The 19756-nt window shown below is 37.6% G+C and overlaps 1 protein-coding gene across 3 annotated transcripts in view; it reads right to left on the bottom strand.

Annotated features, from left to right (window-relative positions):
* SLC39A12 (solute carrier family 39 member 12) overlaps positions 1 to 19756 on the bottom strand; it is a 77112-nt gene that overhangs the window by 33649 nt on the left and 23707 nt on the right. For 2 of the 3 annotated variants that reach the window (XM_014846031.3, XM_070501008.1), the window contains exons 6-12: positions 18785 to 18956; positions 14583 to 14755; positions 11211 to 11363; positions 9065 to 9175; positions 6397 to 6463; positions 2456 to 2614; positions 409 to 596 (exon numbers count right to left, since the gene is read on the bottom strand). In XM_014846031.3, the coding sequence (XP_014701517.2) occupies positions 409 to 596; positions 2456 to 2614; positions 6397 to 6463; positions 9065 to 9175; positions 11211 to 11363; positions 14583 to 14755; positions 18785 to 18956 (1023 nt within the window). The remainder of the gene's footprint in view (positions 1 to 408; positions 597 to 2455; positions 2615 to 6396; positions 6464 to 9064; positions 9176 to 11210; positions 11364 to 14582; positions 14756 to 18784; positions 18957 to 19756) is intronic. The other variant, XM_070501009.1, reaches the window with a different exon arrangement.

Below are 19756 nucleotides of genomic sequence, written 5' to 3' on the forward strand. Positions count from 1 at the left end.
TCAACCTTTGTGCCCACCCCCCTTCCCCCTTTCCCCTGGTGGCCACTAATCTGTTCTCTGTCTACATGTTTAACTTCCACATATGAGTGGAGTCATACAGAGATTGTCTTTCTCTATCTGGCTTATGTCACTTAACATAATACCCTCAAGGTCCATCCATGTTGTTGTGAATGGGACGATTTTATCCTTTTTTTTTTTACAGCTGAGTAGTAGAATGTCAATGTTTTCTGTAGCTCAAATTACATTTATTTTGCCTACAACTTACTTTCTTGGATTACATAGAATATTTCTTTAGCTTTTTATATTATCTATATTCTTCTCTCCATCTATCCCTCCATTTTATTGCTTTTTCTCTGTTTGACATTTTCAGTGTTTTGAAAAACAAAATAGGAAAGCCACAAAGCTTACCATTTCCACCAAGGATAAATATAAGAACATCCCAGCAGTAATTGTTAAGATCCAGTTTTGAACACATGGATCAGTTGACACTGAGAGGCCAATGTATAGTCCTATGAAGGCAGTTAGAGCGCTTATAAAATTCATCAGGATGGCAATCTTAACAGGAAGTCCAGAGCTTAAGAGCACAGCAAAGTCTCCTGAAATTTAAGGAAAAAAAATATATAATTATCACTTAACTGATGACACCTTTGTTAGAGTCATGTGCTATTAGCTTGCTTCAAATTTCAGCAACTGGGACCAATTTTATAAGTAAAGTTGAATGATCAGTTAATAACACACTTTCCTATATTTCTCTAGGATTCATAGCCAACTCATCACACTATTAGAAAGCTACATTTCAAGAATTCTATTCCCATTACTGCTCCTAAAGATAGCATTTACAGAGAGAACTGTGACATATTCTTTAGTTCCTCACGTCCTGTGACATTTTCAACTTAGATAAATGCAAAATAAAGCCCTTGCTGTTGCAGGGTTTCTAAATCTTTTTGCCTGGAAATTAGCCAGGCAAAATCATGAGGTAGTAAACATTATATTGGCTTTTATTATTTATTTCTGCAAGAAGTGCTGTGGGGAAAGAGAAAACTACTTAATATGAAATTTTAAAATCATTGCAAAACTTGTTAAGGAAAACAAATTTTTCCTTTAGAAAATGTTTTATTGCCTTGATGATTATAGAAAAATGACATTATTCTCTCCACAACTTTCCTCCAAAAGAAGAATGACCTTTTTTAAAAAAAATAATTTATTTAGTTTTTATTGAGGTTATGATAGTTTACAACATTATGAAATTCAGTTCTCCATTATTATTTGTCAGCCACCATATAGGTGCGCCCCTTCACCCTTTGTGCCCACCCCTCACCCACCTTCCCCTGGTAACCACTAAATTGTTCTCTTTGTCCATGTGTTTGTTTATCTTCTACATATGAGTGAAATCATACAGTGTCTGTCTTAGAAGAATGACCTTTTAATCTGAGAGCCCCTATTTCTTAGTTTTAGGGATTGGGATCAGGCTGAAATTCAGTAAAGAGACACTTAGGGACTCAGTTTCCTAGTTCCATTGCATAATTGGTCTTATGAACACATCTTAAAACATCTTTGCTGGCCTGCCACAGACTGTCACCCTCCCCTGTGGTTTCATTATAGTAGGTAAAAGCAGAACCACAGAAGATGGCACCCGGACCAGGAACATTTAAACGGATTCAGGAAGGACCTTGGATAAACTGTTCTGAGAGGGATGGGCCTGTGAGGAGAAAGTGACAGGACTTTGGGCAATAGACACTTAACACCAGAGGGAGGGATGGACCCAGGGGGCAACGTAGGCCTGAAAGTAGGGACAGAAAGATTGACTGTTAAGAGCCCTCTCTTTAGGGCATGTGTGTTCCTGAGACCAGCCTCTACTCTTTCTGGAACTGTTTCATAAATGCCTATGTTGTCTCATCTTGGTTCCCAGGAGGCAGGATTTGAATTACAGGGCTATTAAGATTATCCAGAAAAAGAATCTTAACACACATCTGCTACCATACGCCTGTCATTTCAATTTTCTGCTTGGCTTTAGACATTTTGTGTAAATCGAGTTGATGAAACCATGGCTTAGCTTTAATCTAAATGTTATCTCACTGGCCTGTCTGCTGACACAATGGGTAAAGTTCCCCTCTTAATGTTTTTCCCACACTGAATATGCAGATTTTAAAATTCTTGCCAAAGTTCTTCAAAAGGTTTCTCTGAATGACTTTCTCCCATATAGAATTCTCCAGAATCCAAGGAGAATCACTTCTGGCCCTGGGAAATATCATAAAGGAGTCTAATTGAATTTCATCCTGAGGTACAGGAATTCTTTTTTTCAAGTTCTCTGCTTCTTATGGTTTAAATAAATTATGAACAGAAAGTATTCCTCTTTCAATTGTATGTTGGAAAAAGAAGCCTAGTAAACCATAGCTAGAAATATATTACAATTTTCTGAACAAGCAGGAAACAGTGGTTCTACTGTCAGACTTACCCATTTCATGTGGAATTTCATGACACAAAATAGCAATTGTTGTGGTCACTCCTGACTCGGATGAAGATGAGAACGCTGCTCCTATTACTAGGCCATCTGCAAAATTATGCAGGCTGTCCCCAACCAGGATCATTACTGCTAACAAGCTAATGGTTTTGCCTAAAGAACCAAACAAAGGTGTGAGAAGCATTAACAGAGCACTAAGTAATTCACGGAATCCCTCAAACATGACCAACTTCCCCATGCACCCTTGATGTTCTTAAATTGCATCGAAGCTACCCCGCTTTGCTTCAGCTTTCAAAATGTCAGGGTTGGAGGTACAAATATGGTAACCAACATGCTTGGATGGATGGTCACTGTTTTTCTAACAGGTGTGCCTAACAATGAGATAAATTATGCCCTGGCATTCACTATTCTATCACCTTGTCCAGCTATGCCAAAAGAAGAAAATAAAAGTAATATTGTTATAACCTCCCAAAATACCACTGACGACCTCTCCATGTGTGTCTTTTGTAAAGCATTTCAAAATAATTTGATACCCTCCCTAAGGAACTCCCCATCTGTGACCCTGACAGACCCACTACCAACTCTGCTGATCCCACAGTTAGGTTTGAAACAATTACCAAATGTTCTTTCTTTCTGAAAAATAACTTTCAGTTCTAGATTGGCTGCACATTGAACAAAATAAAGAGAAGATGTTTTCTTGGGAACAAAATAAAGAGAAGATTTTTTTTGGGATTCTATTACATAATATACACTATCTGATTAGTAGAGAGTCAATGAAATAATTTAGATCATAATGAGTTTAATTAATGAAATAATTTAGATTATAATTGGGTCCAAGTTGTTAATGGGTAGAATTTCTGTTTTCAAAAACATAAAACTATATTAGCATAACCCGGTTATGGAGTCGAACGACTAAGAAATACAAAACAAATATTTTGGGGACAACACTTAGTCTGATAGTAAACTCTCTAGGTATACCATTGGATAAGAAGATACAATAAAATCAATTGTCACAGTCTAAAACTTCATTAATTTCTTAGTAGATGTATGCTGTGTGATAACTGGAAGCACTAGCCGTTGTTACTGTTAGAACTGAACATAATATTCCAATAATTGTACACTCAGTAAAAATAGGAAGAGGTTACCTCCTGGTTTCTGTTGTGTGGACTATGTCTGCGGGAGGACCATATTATAATATGGTTTGTTATTTTATTTGGAGACTACAATTTGACTCATCGTATCCAACACCACGAAATAAGCAACTTCAGTAAACAGTGTATATAGCTCAGACTATCAGCCAGGAGAGGGCTGTGTTGACTACCTTGCAAAGACACCCCATACATTTGACTTCTAAAAAGCATGCTTCAGTTACAACTACCGCTGTGAGACTCACTTATATCCTCTGGTGGTTTACTAATTCACTTTATTCTTTATTAATAATAGGCAGATTTTAGGTAAGAGTCATAAATACACAGGATAAATATCAAATTATTGAATTCTAGGAGTTCTTATTGGCAGTGCCTAGAAGCTCTCAGAATCTGATAATGCTACCAGGTCACTTAGCTGTTCCTGCCAATTTTCAGAAACCAAGCTCTTCTTTGTGAAAATAAAATAAACTAAAATAATACATTTGACAACATGACATCATGCAAATAAAGTGTGATTTCCGTACGCCTAGATGTAGTTTTGATATTAGTAGCATATATTCAAATGGAAAATTTTTACCCAATTTATACTCTGTTAAAAAACAGTGTGGCCTATTTTTGTTGTCTATTATTTTATTATCTCTGATTATGGGTTTCTAAATGTCAGATCATGGACAAGTAACAAGCCACAAGGCAAATATACGTATTTGCCTCTAAGCCACAAGGAACACATTGTGCATATTGTTTAAGATAATTTAAACATGAGTCAGCAGAAGATAAGACAAGCCGTCACTGGTAATTTAATGTACTCATTATAGAATTATCAAGAATATTTACCTTTCCTTATGTACCTCGCAGGCATATTGAGTTCCATTTGTCTGACTTATCAGAGGTTTTCCATGCTGAAACATGGGCTGGATCTTGTATCATTTTGCTTTTTGTTTATTTAAATCAGACTGTGGATAGGATTTTTGCATCTTGTGTTTTGAAACACAAGCTGAGTTCCACCAATGAGGTAATACGAAGCAAGTAATCAAATATTTGAAGCTAATTCAATATGTCCCTGGCAAAAGGGCAGTTGAGTAATCGAATTTGGATTTGTTAACTATTCATTCTGTATGCCAAGCTTGATATCTGAATTGGAAAGATAGGAGGCCTGAAAATATTTGAATCAGACCTTCATTACTCCCCTATCTAGCATCCGTTCCCTGCTCCTAATTTGACTAGGCGCATCCTTCTCTCCTCTTCCTTTCTTTCGAAAACAAAAGCAAACAAATGTCTATTGCAGACCTACGAGGTACCAGACATTCTAAAATTTCTCCTGGAAGTAAGGATTTAGAAGGAAAAATATTACTAACAATGTCTTGAAAGCGGAATTGGACAGAGTATGTAATTACATTTTTTAAATCAAATAAATAAATTACAGGAGTTAATATATCTAACACATTTAGAATAGTGATTGTTACAACCATGTTTGTTCTTATTAGTATATATATCCCTAACCATATTGCAAACTAGAAATACAGACTATTTTTATTTTATTCTCCAGTGAATACACAGTGCCTGAAACATTGCACATCTTGGAACATTTCTTGAATGAATGAAAGAATGTGAGAAAATACAAGGATGCGTGCATGAATGATTACCACAAAGAAATTGTTGGTGCATTAGCATTTCTTTAGTTCCTCAGTGCTGGAGCTTACTAGCTATGTAATCCAGGGTAGTGACTTATCATGTCTAATAATTGGTTTCTTTATTTGCATAATTTGGATAATAATTATTCTTCATTAAGTTGTAGAAGGATTAGATGAGATAATCCGTGTCAAGTGTTTAGTATCACGTCCGCGTGTAAGAAGTGTTCACTAAAGGGTAGCTATTTTTATTATTGGGTAACTAACTTATGGCAGAATGAGAATAACAAACCATGACTGCTTCACACTGAAATATTGGGAGGGCTGTGTCGTAAAAGGGCAACATAAGTGAGAGAAATGGGGCAAAGATGCGGGAGCAACTGAGGAAAACCAAAATAAACCAACAAAATAAACAAACTTCGAAGAATTATTCAGAAGCATAAGCAAAACGGAAGAAAGTCCTATCCAAAACTGGTAAATTAAATTCAGAAATAGGTGAAATCAGGCAAAAAAAAGGTTGGTTGAAAATTATATGGATAAATGAGTTCTAGAATAAGATGTGAAGAATGAGGTGATCACTGATTTGAGCTCAATGGCAATATCACAAATGAGACAGACGTTTGGGATGAATTTCAGTAGACTCTGATAGAAGACCAAAGAACCAAGGATGTCTCCAGACTTCACATAGAAGCGAAAGGCTCAGTCACAGCATGACCATGATTCTAAAGGAGCCCCATAACCACATATGTATTTACACTAATTGAAGTTTTCAGAGGATCAGTTTTAAACAATTGGGGACAACATAATTTTTAAAGAATGGAATAAATTTGATACTAATGTGTAGTATGTTTGAAAGACTGATAAGAATGAGTCTTTATCAAAAATTTTATTTGGTGAACATAATGCAGCCTGTACAGAAACTGATATATAATAATGTACACCTGAAATTTACACAGTTATAGGTCAATATGACCTCAATAAAATAATTAAGATAAGATAAAAAATAAATACAAAAATTTCATTGCAAAGGTTTTAATAGTGAAATACACACTCAATATGAAATCTATATGGTTTTGACATATTTATCTTAAAGCAGACATAAACGTTTTCTATGGCACTTTGTACATGTAAAGTTTAGCTTTTTGAATTTGGTACTCACATTTTCTGTTGGAAGCTGTCATACTGCCTATATGAATTTCAGGTGCCTGTGAATCTTCTGGGCCTTTCTATTTTAAATTAAAAAAATAAATGATGAAAGATAAGGAAGAGTCAGTATTTTGTTGAATAATGAAACATCTGAAGAGTTATGTTGATTTTAAAAGACATTTTAATACTGTAGAGTACATCAGAACTTCTAAATTTCATAGATAAACAGAAAGTAGAGTTGAGGGTCTGCAAGCATACTTTTGGTACTATCTATATTTAGATGAAAATAGCACTTTTGCGTAGCTCAGAATCTTCCACAGAGAGCTACAAGCCACCGAGACAGTCTGTAATTCAGACTCTTAAATTATGTAAGCCTGTATGAAACTCAAAACCTGTAGGAAAAAATGATTCTTGATTCTTGACCTAATTTGGCCCTCTCCCCTATAGTGGACTGTGGGTTAGGAGTCATCTTCTGATCTTTAAGCCGATCGTGTATTCTGGATGGAAAAGAAACTCACACAAGCCTGACACCTCACGTCATTCTTCGTAGCATAACATTCTGTTTTTGTGGCCTTGCAAGTCAGTAAAAGAATCTTGCTGATTAAGAGAGTAGATCAACAGACTTACAAAAGACAAATGTAAGAAATGTAAGAAATGTTTTCATCCTTTCATATGACGGGGAAGTGAGATTTTGAAATTGACTTCTATGAGTTAAGATTACGTGATTTTATTTGAGAGACTGACTCACGGTTCAGTTTCAGGAAAGTCACTTTCTCCCTCATGCCTCAGATCCTTGTTTGGTTATGTGAAAAGAATACTTTTTATCTGCTTGTTGAACATGTCCTCTAGAAGCATATTCACAGAATTCTATCACCCAAAGTTGTGGGAACTTTGAGATAAATTTTACATGACACACAAGCATCTTTTTTTTAATGTAAAACAGAGAAATTAAATTTAAAGTTCGCATGTTCCAATAACAGTAGCTGTTCAAAAGATGCGATAGGATACGTTTGGAGAAAGGATGCTGAGAAGTAAGATAGGACCCAAAGGACACAGAGTTAGAGGAGGTAGACAGAACTTTTGCCTGAAATTGGTGGATCTAGAAACAAAAAAAGGTGATATTTTAACATTACTTCAAAATCCTGATTATAATCAGAAGGCTCTCTAGCTCCATTAAAAGACTGAGTTCAAATATTTATTCCAGGATTTTTTTTCCAAAAAGTTATATATTGTCAAACTACGTACAATAATTTAAAGACAAGGCCAGCCTGGTGGCACAATGGTTAAGTTCGCGTGCTCTGCTTCAGTGGCCGGTTCTAATCTCCGGCGTGGACGTATGCACTGCTTATCAAGCCGTGCTGTGGCAGGCATCCAACATATACAGTAGAAGAAGATGGGCACAGATGTTAGTTCAGGGCCAGTCTTCCTCAGCAAAAAGAGGAGGATTGGCCGAGGATGTTAGCTCAGGGCTAATCTTCCTCCAAAAGAAAAAAAAAACAAATTTAGAGACAAACTTCCAAGACTCCTTGTTGATTGGAAAGACCTGTGAGTTCCCCTCCTTCTGGAAAAACGAGAAACTGAACCAGTCAAACAGTTCTAAAAATTCACATTATTCCTGTTCACTTTAGATTGATCTTGTGCTGAAATAACAAAAGAAATGGTGAATGTATTATTAGTGAGCTAGAGCATTCAAATAGTTCCAAACTCATCAAGTCAGCATCAGAGATTGCTTATATGCATCTTGAGGTTCTGGACCCTTCATTCAAACAGAAGGAATAAAGTCAGCACTAAAGGGATTTTAAAAACCAATCTCAGCCTAAAGTTATCTTCTTCCAAACTGCATGTGAAGTATCTAAGCAATAAACACAATAAGGTTTTTAAAATCATTTTTCTAAAGGCAAGTTTTTGTTCCTATGTCTGAGTTAGCTCTCGATTTGCAATCTACTTGCCAGACTTCTCTTTTGCTGTGTTAACGTCTCAGGAATAGCTTACTCTTCTCAACTCGGTTAAGAATCTGTTCTTGAGCTGTAAATTCCTCCCCGAAGGCCATGGTGAGAGGAGGCAAGTTTTCTAACTATTATATCTTACTTGCATATTTTTCCTGTCCCTTTCCTTGTTACTTTGAGAATGACAATGGGAATCTTGTTTGGAACCTGATTGGAAGTTGTGCCTTGAGAATTCACATAAAACATTTTGTCATGGAAAATTCAGTGTAACAAAAGGCACTTACTATGGGACATCTAATTGGGCAAAATCAGTTCTCTCCTGCATTAAGAAATGAACACCCCACTCCTAGATGTAATAAGTCCTTGCTCAACATTAATTTGGCCCTACTTAGTCATGGCTGAGCATTACTCAGCATAGAAAACCTAAGGGCCAACTGATTTATGAAAACTTGCAAACAAAATGACTAAGGAGATAGATATTATGTCAATCTGATTCCATATGTGTTTCAAAGTGATGCAGATAGCAATGATTTGAATCTGTGGAAAGCACTTTTTACCCTTTAAAACAGCTTTCAGGTGCTTAACAAAGTTTTCCAAACTATTTATCAAGATCAAGAATAGGTAAATCAGGAGTGGATTATATTTATATCTAGCCTACTGATTTTTATCTATTCATTGAGGAATAAAGGAAAGATGGTAATCAAATCAGCAGAATATTTCAGATCAGGAACCTACCAGCGGGATAGTTGACGCAGACTTGCCTCTGCCTGACTGGTCACTTAATTCAGAGTTGAGTGCAAGATGGTGGGCATGTCCCACGTGCCCATTAACCAATGACACGCCCTGCTGGATGAGGATGGTTTAAAATTAATGCCGAAGCCAAAAGAATTGGGTGCAGCCTTTGTCAATTCCATGGTTCTCTTTAACATTTTGCTTCTTTGCCAAAGTGGTAGGTGGCACAAAAAGAGTACCAGGAGAACCTCATCATGATAAATACTTGCTAACATGGCTAACCTTGGGGAAGCACAGGACTGATCTGAAACATCATGCATATTCAGAATGCTTTAAGAACGCAACTTCAAAAATATCTAGTTATGATTTTAAAATGCTTGAACAGTGGTAGTTTTTATACTGTCTTTCTTATTCACTACAAAATTAAATTTTGAGTTCTTTCTGATGGAGCTAACAAAAGGATGATAACTGAAACTTTATTGCACCCTATAAGTGCTCAATTAACATCTCCAGAAATGTATTCATCAATTAAAGCATTTGTAGCTTCTAAAACATTCACATTCCTTTTATTTTATGCAGTATCATGAATCTTGAAATTATGTTCTTAAAACTCATTTTAAGTTCCCTGACAAGCCCAAGACAATCTGAATAAACCCTACATTTTTGGATGTTCAGAATTTATTTCACTCACTTCCATCCAGGTTAAATTTCTAACTATTACACGTAGGTTGATATGTTTGCTTTGTAATCTAGTTTTCTCAGTCTAGGCATGCTAATCTATCATGTATAAAGGGGCTCTATCACGGTTTTTTTGTGCTTACTGCGATTAGAACCCCTTTGGTGGAGGTTAAGATCCTAAACTTCTAGAGTAGGTGCTGTGTTCAAAGCTGGCATTCCCAATCTTTGAATTACTATAACATCCTAGTTTGGGCCTCAGGCCAATGAACAACCCTGCTTCACTAAAAAAGAAAATTTTTACAGGGTTTTGTTTAAAAATCTATTTATTATGAAAAGTTTCAAATATATAGAAAAGTTGAAAGAATTTTAATGTGAGCAATCAGATACCCAGACCCTAGATGCTTCACCATCACCATTTTATTTTATGTACTTCATCACATATCTCTCCATCTGTCATCTCTCTATCCATCCATAAAACCATCTCTTTTTTTTGTCTTGAGGTAAGCCTGTATTGCTATAACTTTCCCTCTTGGTATCACTTTTGCTGCATCCCATAAATTCTGGTATGTTGTGTTTCCATTTTCATTTGTCTCCAGGTATTTTTTGAAACCATTGTATTTTTTGATGCAAAAAATAAAATTCTGAATGAATTCAGGAATGACAATGAACAAAAAGTGCTGATATTTTAAATGACTACTAAAGTTTGCCCTGAGCATGGGCATTATATATTACGTGAACAGGTAGAAGGCCAGGGATTAAGTAGAAAATCAAAGAGGCTGCAGAGCCCCAGGATTTTGTAAGGAAAATTTGCTTTATTTTAATCTCCTGGAGTCTTTCACAAGCATTTCCCTTTTTAACTATCCTACCAAACAGTTAATCTATTTTCTTATGGGGTAATGTGTAAGAGAAAAAAATCCAAAAGAAAACCCACACTGCATTTTACATTTCATCATATATGTAGAAAGTACTCAAACACAGGCACAATGAAAGCAATTATTCCAGCTGAGAAAAAGATCTGACACAAATCCCATTCCTGAGCTTCTTGTTTTTATAATTTTAAATGCTCTTAAGATAGAAAATTATGGGTAATTTTGTGAATTTTCAAAGTTTTGGTTTGCTTGTTTATTTGTTTTTGGTTAGGAAAGATATCAAAACACTGCTCAGTGCCAGGCCTTTGGACACCTTCTTTCCTAGACACGAAATAGTCTCCTGTTTCTAAACTAGCCATGGGGGTCAAATAATGGGTTGTAGCAAGTATAGGAACTAGCCAGCAACAGATGTTTAAAAAATTAGTAACCATACTTATAGGAAAGCTGGCAGTCAGAATGATCTGTGTATTCTGGAAATCAGAGCCCCATCCTTTATATAGACAACTTCATGAACATCTCAATTACTTTTGAATAAGTACTTTTGAAATAAAAGAGGAATATTATAAAGCCCTAAAGTAAAAGAAATAAAGCTTAAAATATACCTTAGCACCTGGCGATACAAGAAGAATAAAACATTTTTCTATTAAGAAAAACCCATGGATGCCTCCAATTAATCCCAACAGTTGCCAAATATGACCTTTGCTTTCATGGAAATGTCCAAACTCTGAAGCTTCCTGCTTATGTAAGCCAAGAACCTAGAAAAAAAGAGACATAAAGAAATAACTTCTTGGGGCCAGCCCAGTGGTGGAGTGGTTGGGTTTGCATGCTATGCTTTGGTAGCCCAGGATTTGTGGGTTCAGATCCTGGTTGTAGACCTAGACAGGGCTCATCCAGCCATGCTGTGGCGGCATCCTACATGTAATATAGGGGAAGATTGGCAGAGATGTTAGCTCAGGGACAACCTTCCTCAGCAAAAAAAAAAAAAAAAAATTGATGACTTACATATTAATCTATGGGTCTGGTAATGAATATATTCAACTTTCATTCTGAGGAACCCCATGACAACTCCTAAAATCATTCAAAGCCCAGTCTGCTTTAGATATATGAATACTTCCACTATATCATTTAATCAGAGTCAAATAAAAGGTGTACAAGAAAAAAGAAAGGGGAGCTTTGAATAGCTTCTGATAATGCATAGAATGAAGCCTAAGCTTATTTCAGCAAGTGGACTAAATTTTCATACATTCTCAGTCCTTTACTTAAATTTTTTTTTCAGGAGTACAATCCATATCTGTTAGCACAGCAATGCTTTATAACTAATCAATGAATTTAAATCTAGAACAAATATAAAGACACATCTCATCTTGGATTTATTCTCCCCATGCCCACTGCAATTAAAAAAACCTCTTAATAAATCTTCAGAATAACTAAGAAATCCTCTGAAAAACTTTTCCCATCAAGTGTATACGGTATGCCTAGCAATACTGTCAGCTCCCTGGGACACAAAAGAATATAAGAAAAGCATTAGGAATTTTCCTCTAGTTGACTCATCCCTTGGTTGACTCATTCCATTGGTTGACCTCGTGATTTATTGTGAGCTAGTAAATCATTATGTATCATATTCCCTCCCCAAGAGAAGGCAGTTTGGGAAATAGCTCAGTGGTTTCCACATTTAGAATGTTACTGACCATTAAATTAAAAAAGGGAAAAAGAAATTGTATGTGTACATATTGTATGCATTATATTCATACATATACATATGTAATATTTATGTGTATATGCATGTATATACACAAGGACATGAGTAAGTGCAGTCATCCCTTACTATCCACAGGGGATTGGTGCCAGGACCCCTGCAGATACCAAAATCATGGATGCTCAAGTCCCTTATAGAAAATGGAGGAAGTATTTGCATACAACCTATGCACATCTTTCCATATACTTTAAATCATCTCTAGATTAGTTATAATACCTAATACAACGTAAATGCTATGCAAATAGTTGTTACACTGCATTGTTTAGGGAATAATGCCAAGAAAAAGTCTGTACATCTTCAGTACAGATGTAGCCATCATAGGACTTTCAATCCAAGGTTGGTTGAATCCGTGAATGCAGAACCCATGGATATGGAGGGCCAACTGTACGTATCTGTAAGTATCTACATATAAACATTGAGTTTATGGACACAGCTAAAAACCAATATATGTTCGTCAACTCTTTCTTTTGGTAAAGGTGTTAAAGGACACCTAACTAATATTTGTAATTACTGTTATTTCACAGAACGGAGAACATTGTGATATCACAAAACTGTAGAAAACCCCACCATCTCAGAATAAAATGTGGATCTTTAGGTTGAATAAATTTAGCTAGTTAAAAAAGGAAATCATGACAGTGGTATTTTTCTCATTTCTGTGCAGACCTTTGAACACTTGGACCACATTCAGGAACCACTGATTTTTCTAACTTTCCACCACACTTGTACTGCATCTTTCTTCCTCTTCCCAATAACTTTTGTCCTCATCTCTTTGCTCACGTAAACAACTGTCTTCTAAATTTCATGAAACCCAGCTAATCTTTTACGTTCCCCTCTGTAGCAGGTCTCTGCAGAGGCAGGTGACAGCCCCACCCACCCCCAAGTTTACCCCTGCTGCCTCCAGCTGTGCACTCCCACATCGGGGCAGACCCAGGCAGCCTTAAGATCCTTTTGCTGTTTGCCAGGATGCTGAACAGTGAACAGCTCTGCAACTGCTGTGCTGACCTAGAAAAAGGCCTCGGCCACTGCCTCAAGCCAATAAGCCCTGAAATATTTCCAGAAAATTAGATTACAAGGGAAATTAAAACTAATACTGGTTTGTTTCATTTCTCCAATGCTCGCTTGGTGAGTTTCCGAACATATAATAATTATTGAGCCTCTAAGCACCAAGAGTGACCCTGTAGGAAATAGCCGGAGCCTTGTGGAAAATTTTAACTTCTCAGGCTTTGTGAGAGGGGGATCATTTGTCCGTCATCATTATCCATCATATGAGATTTCAGAGGGAATAGATAACCACATCTGAAAATCCTTCTGCCTGAACCCTTGCATCTCAGGTCCTCCTCGTCCTTTCATTTCTGACAAATAAAGAGCCTCAGAAGGCTTCAACAAAGAGCCAGCTTCCCGGTGCTTACATTTTTCTTAAGGGAAATCTAGACACTAATAGTTGGGCAAGAAAGGGAAATTCATTTTGATAGTTCAAAGGAAGAGAGGTTAATGATGGTGCTATGACAGAGGTGTGGGCAGGGTCAGGATAGGAAGAGGGATAATGAGGAACCCCAGGAAACCATTAACACTCTTAGGGCTGAAAGGGCAAAGGGAAGAAATAATGTTATGGAAGCTCAGTGGGAGGTGGCGCTGGGGAGGAGGCCTCCCAGAAAGCTGTGGCAGGTAATCAGCAGCTTCTAGAGCATGTGCCATAGCCAGGAGGGAGGGAGGAAGAAACACCCCTGCCTCTCTCTCCTCCTACCCTGACTTTTCTGTTGTGCCTCTCATTGGCTGAACCCAAACAACAAACCAGCCTGCAAGGGAGCTGAGCAGATGCAATCTTCTGAGGCAGAGGAGAGAGCAGAGAAGGGCAGAGAATGGATCTGACGAGGGTTGAGGGCAACTGGAGAGAAACCAGCACAACATCTTACAGCCCATTCGTTTTTATTTATAGATAATTACTATAAGCTTCCTGGATATTTCTTAACAGGAATCTACATCTGATCACCTTTTTTTATTTCAAATTTCAAGAACAAGAATAACGTGTGGTGAAGCTAACAATTGGTCATCTCTTTTCTCCTACAAGTGCTTTGGGGAAATAATATTCACTTCCAAGGAAAACATCGGCCACATATCTACTCACCCAAGTTGCTGTGAAGCTGGCATAAACACCTCAGTGGCTAAATGTAAAGGGAAATTAGAAACACTCCATCTGAAACAAAAAACAGCAGCTTACCTGAGGGATCAGGTGGAGAAGAGCATCCCCAGAGAGTGTCCCAACAGCCAGGCCCACAAACAGCTGTAAAATAAGCCTGTAGTTCTCCTCACAGCTGTGGAAAAGGATCAGTGTTGTCCCAAGCATGGAGCCCAGTGTGAGCAGTGTCACAGCCACCGTGCTGTAGCCATATTCTAAGTCAAAAGGAGGGTGCAGAAACAGAGCCCTCTGTTAGTGCCCATGCTAGTGAAAATGCCAGAGGGATCCATCTTAAAATATAGCGTATAGGGGTATGAAATTGTTTAGTTAATGTTATATTGGGTAAAAGGTTTTAATTTTTAAGAAAAAGAATGAAGTGACTTTTACCAAATAACCCTGTTGCTTTGAAGTTAGTCTATGCCTTATTAAAAGTCACTGTGGCGAGCAAGAACCCAGCTTACCTCCCGCTCCCAAAGAAATTAATTTCTCCCACTTTAAGCTACATCTGCCGACAGATACTGGTAATGATTTCCATCTACTCACATTTCAACTTATGAAGGCGAGGAAGCAGTGTGAAGGGGACCATACAGTATGGGCCCATCTTAGGTCTATGTTTATGTACAAAACAAGCACTTTCTTCCAAAAGTTCTCAGAATTACTTGTAAAGCCAAAAGTTACAAGTTATTATCCTCAATGACTCAGAGGAGTGATTGTGTTGGTAAAAACTGATCATTGAGTGTCTAGCAGTTGAAAACATAAATTTGGACAACCTACATTTTGGATTATTGCAATAATTTTTTGTAACTTCTAAATTCATTCTATATTTCTAAGCTTCTAGATTTTGAAAAATCTCAGAAAGTGTAATTTTTATCATTATTCAAACAGAAATAAATATTTATGAGGGGAGAAGAAATAAAAGAGGAAAGAAAAGAGAAAGATGAAAAGAGAGAAAAAATGGCTTTCAGAGTCAAGTATAAATAATTTGGGATAAGAGTTATTCATGCCACTATTATCCTTTGGTTGCAGATATTCAGAGCAAATACCATGTTTTTGACTTAGGTAGAACTTATAAGTCATAGCAAACTGGTTTGTTAACAATGAAGAAAGGTAATTATAAAATTAAACTCTCGTTTCCTTTAGTGACTACAGATATGTAATAAGTCAAATCAAATAATTGTCTTATCATACTACTTAAAGCCTTTTGTAGATTTTAAGAAGCAATCATCTTGAAGTTTATTATAATGGACGATGTTCCATTCTCATCATTCTTGTGCTTTTCTGGAACATACTCTCTCTACATTAGATCATGTTAATGAGACTAGCTGGTAACATGGTATTAGGCTTGTGATTTTTTTTTTTAATATAAATTTGTACTTTTTTTTTAAGATTTTATTTTTTTCCTTTTTCTCCCCAAAGCCCCCCAGTACATAGTTGTGTATTCTTCGTTGTGGGTCCTTCTAGTTGTGGCATGTGGGACGCTGCCTCAGCGTGGTTTGATGAGCAGTGCCATGTCCGCGCCCAGGATTCGAACCAACGAAACACTGGGCCGCCTGCAGCGGAGCGCGCGAACTTAACCACTCGGCCATGGGGCCAGCCCCTAGGCTTGTGATTTTAAGAGTCCCTTTATTAAATGATAAGTTCTAAATTATACAGGAGTCTATATTAAAATGCCGTTTATAGTGTAGTCAGAGGAGGCAGAAAACTTTTCAAACTTTGATTTTCCCACTATCGCCATTATTTCTTTGCTGCTAGGAAATCTCTATAAAACGTTTGTTGTTCAATGGATAGAGTTTCAGTTTGGCAAGATGAAAATGTTCTAGAGATCTGTTGCACAACCATGTGAGAATTCTTAATACTACTGAATGTACACTTAAGAATGGTTAAGATAGTAAATTTCATGGGGGTTTTTTACCACAATTAAAAAATAATAAAAATGGTTTGGAATGGTCACACACCTGCCTAGAGGTTTTATTTTGCTCTAATTTAGTAAAAAGACCTATGATATAAAAAGATCCCTAGAGATATTTTAGGACATTTCATATCCCACTCCTCCACCAAGGGACTCTATTTGGGAATGTCATTCTTCTCATCTAACACATAAATTAAAGACATGTGAGGCTTAACATGAGTACCTGGCTGTCTAATAAAGTTCAGAGTTGCCACATTTTTGTGGTAGCTACAAAAGATCGTAAAATGTCAAGAACTCACAAGGACAACTTAGGGTCTGACATTTCCTAGGCAAAAGGCAGAGTTTCAAATTTTTCAATTCTTCTTCTATTCCTCTCTCCATCCAGAGGGCAGCTACAGTGTGGTTTTGGAGAAGAATGGATGTTTCCTAACTTTAGAGCTTATAAATCTTTTTAGATCCTTGGTGAGTCAGACCACCTGCTCTCATGTGGCGAGGACTGCCCGAAAACCATAAACTCTCTGACTTTTGTGGCCGTCGGACTCTGCTGACTTCCCCCCGGTCCTTACATAGGTGTCAAGGTGTTTTGATTGAAGTCAGATGAGTTGCAGACAGTTCTATCTAAATGTTTCCCATCATACAATAGAACTTGACCAGCTAATTAAATTCTTAGCCACTCCTGAACAGCTACCTGAAACTTACTTTATACATCACCTTAACACGCTTTCCTGGAAACTCAGGGGTTGGGTTTCAGCATAGGAACACTAAGTTTTTAAGAATGTCTCCACGTGTCCTCCTCTCTTTAACATAACATCTTTCATTTCTGTAATTTCAAAAGCCCAATACAAGCCTTTCCCTTTAGTTACATAATGCAACATTTTAAATTGAGGACAGTAATGTTTTTCGAGGTTCTTTAGTGAGTATGACTTGTTTGTATTGTTCTCAGACTATTCCCTAGAAAGGTCTAGAAGTTAATAAGAAAGGGGATAAAACTTTTTTCATGGATCTTCTGTTCAAACTCTGGTTTCTGAGCAGCCTGTATGTCCCAGGCGCCACGCCCAGTGGTGAGAATATAAACATGCTCATGGAAGCTTACAGGTGCCACCATTCTGTCCTCCTCATCCATTTTTGAGCCATCACTGACCACCAGGTGCTGAATTATTTAGCTGCTCACTTTTAATGAAGCTTTTTTCTTCTCATTAAATGTTAATTCTTAGATATTAGGCCAGCCATGTTTTGGTTCACATAAAATCTCCAAAGGAGCCACTCGAGGCTGCAGAAACCACTGTGGGTTAGAATTGAATAGCTGAACAATTCAGCTACAATGAGTGTTGCAGACTATCTCAAAGAGAAAGAAAAGCAGGTGTGAAAACATATATGTATATAAGGCCTTCAGATGAATGGGAATATTTTAAAGGTTGCATGTGTTAGCTGTCACATTTTTTCTATCCATCATGGATGTTCTTAGGCTACCGTATTTTTGGTCTTTGAACTATACAGGGCTTTAAGTTAACAGAATACTTTTTTGTGCATACTGTCCCACTGGAACCTCACAGACACCCTGTGAAGTCTTACGGTAGGGCTCACCTGCTGCAATGAATCAATGGGATACAGGTGAGCACAAATATTGATCCCTTCACTTCCTGGGGCTGCCAGCCAGGTCTGGGAGGCTGGTACCTCCCTGGACCAGTCACCTCCATCCCAGAGAAGCCTCTTTGGTTTATTCCAATGGGCCTTCATTTTTCATATGGGCCATGATGTGTGAAAGGATGGTAAGCCCTGCAGGATATCACAGCTTTCTCACTGAGCAGGAAAAGAGACAGGCTCAGCGAGGTAAAGAGATTGCTTATGATCACAGAGTTGGCTGGGGATAGAGGCACGACTCAACTCTGCATTTCTGATCCCAACACTAATGTTCTCCCTCCAATACCATGTCAGTTCTCAACTATGGACTTTTAAGTTGGTCCATGATTGAGTCAAACATAGGGGACAAAATCAATGTGTACAAAATGGAAAATACTCACTGAAAGGTAGTATAGCCTAGTGGTTAAAGACGAGGACTCTGGCACCAGCTTGCCTGGGTTTGAATCCTAACTCCATCCCCGACCAGCTGTGTGGCCTTGGACAAGTCATTTAACCTCTATGTGCCTCAGTTTCCTCATCTGTAAAATGGGGATAATAGTAGTATCTAGCTCATAGCATTGTGGTGAGTGTTAAATGAGTTGATGCATGTAAAATGCTTAGCACAGTGCCTGGTATATAGTAAGTATCCTGCGTTCACTGTTATTATAGCATACATCGTGTTCATTTGCTTTCTTAGTAAAGAACCAGAACTTACTCTCCAAAGTGGTGGGTGGCAGCTTTGCTTGTTGGTCCTTGGGCAGTTGGCAAGAGCAGCTGAGTAGTTGCTGGATGATTCCTGGACTCATTTGCTTAAAGTCCTCCTTAGAAATGGGTGAAAGGCTGTTCTGTAGGAATATCTCTACCAGCTGCCCAGCAGAGAAGCAAGTCTGTATGGGGGGGGGGGGAACGTACATTGTTACTAACCTTAGCACTGAAACAAATTCGCCATCAACTGCCATCCTTGAGGGATCAAAACCAAATGGAACGATGAAATGGACACATGAAGCTGTTATTACACATTTCCCTGCAAACTTTTGTCTATACATAACTTGCAAGGATGTTTTTTCCTCTCCAAAGCCTCAGTGAATGGTTGTATATCCTAGTTGTAAGTCCCTCTATTTCTTCTATGTGAGCTGCCACCACAGCATGGCAACTGACAGCTGGGTGATGTGGTTCCATGACCGGGAACTGAACCCTGGGCTGCCAAAGTGGAATACTCCAAAGTTTAACCACTAGGTCTTCAGGGCTGGCTCCCAAGGATTAGTTTTAATCTCTGATCAAAGTCAGCTGTATCTCACTTTTATTTTGAGCATTGTTTAGTATGAGTTTTGTGTACTTTTTGCTTTCCTGAAAAGATACACTGTATTTTACAATGTGTTGAACGGTGTTCTAACCAAGAGACTAAGGAAGACTTGATGGTTTTGCTGTTTTTCAGTGGAGATGGCTTCATATCAGGAAAGCTAACTTCATATGGTAAACAAGAGCTCTGAGGTAATGACATCATTGCTTTCGATATTCTGATTTAATAAGCCTGTGTAGGCAACATGTATTTTCAAAACCAATAAAAGTAAAATTAATATTTTAAAAAGTGAATGTTGTGTCAACTTGTTGGTGGGTAAACACTGAATGATATGACTACCTCTGTCAATTGTCATCCCTTCTCCACAAAAACAATTGAAATCATTGT

This window comes from Equus asinus, chromosome 29, assembly GCF_041296235.1.
Source record: "Equus asinus isolate D_3611 breed Donkey chromosome 29, EquAss-T2T_v2, whole genome shotgun sequence".
Classification (NCBI taxonomy): Eukaryota; Metazoa; Chordata; class Mammalia; order Perissodactyla; family Equidae; genus Equus; species Equus asinus.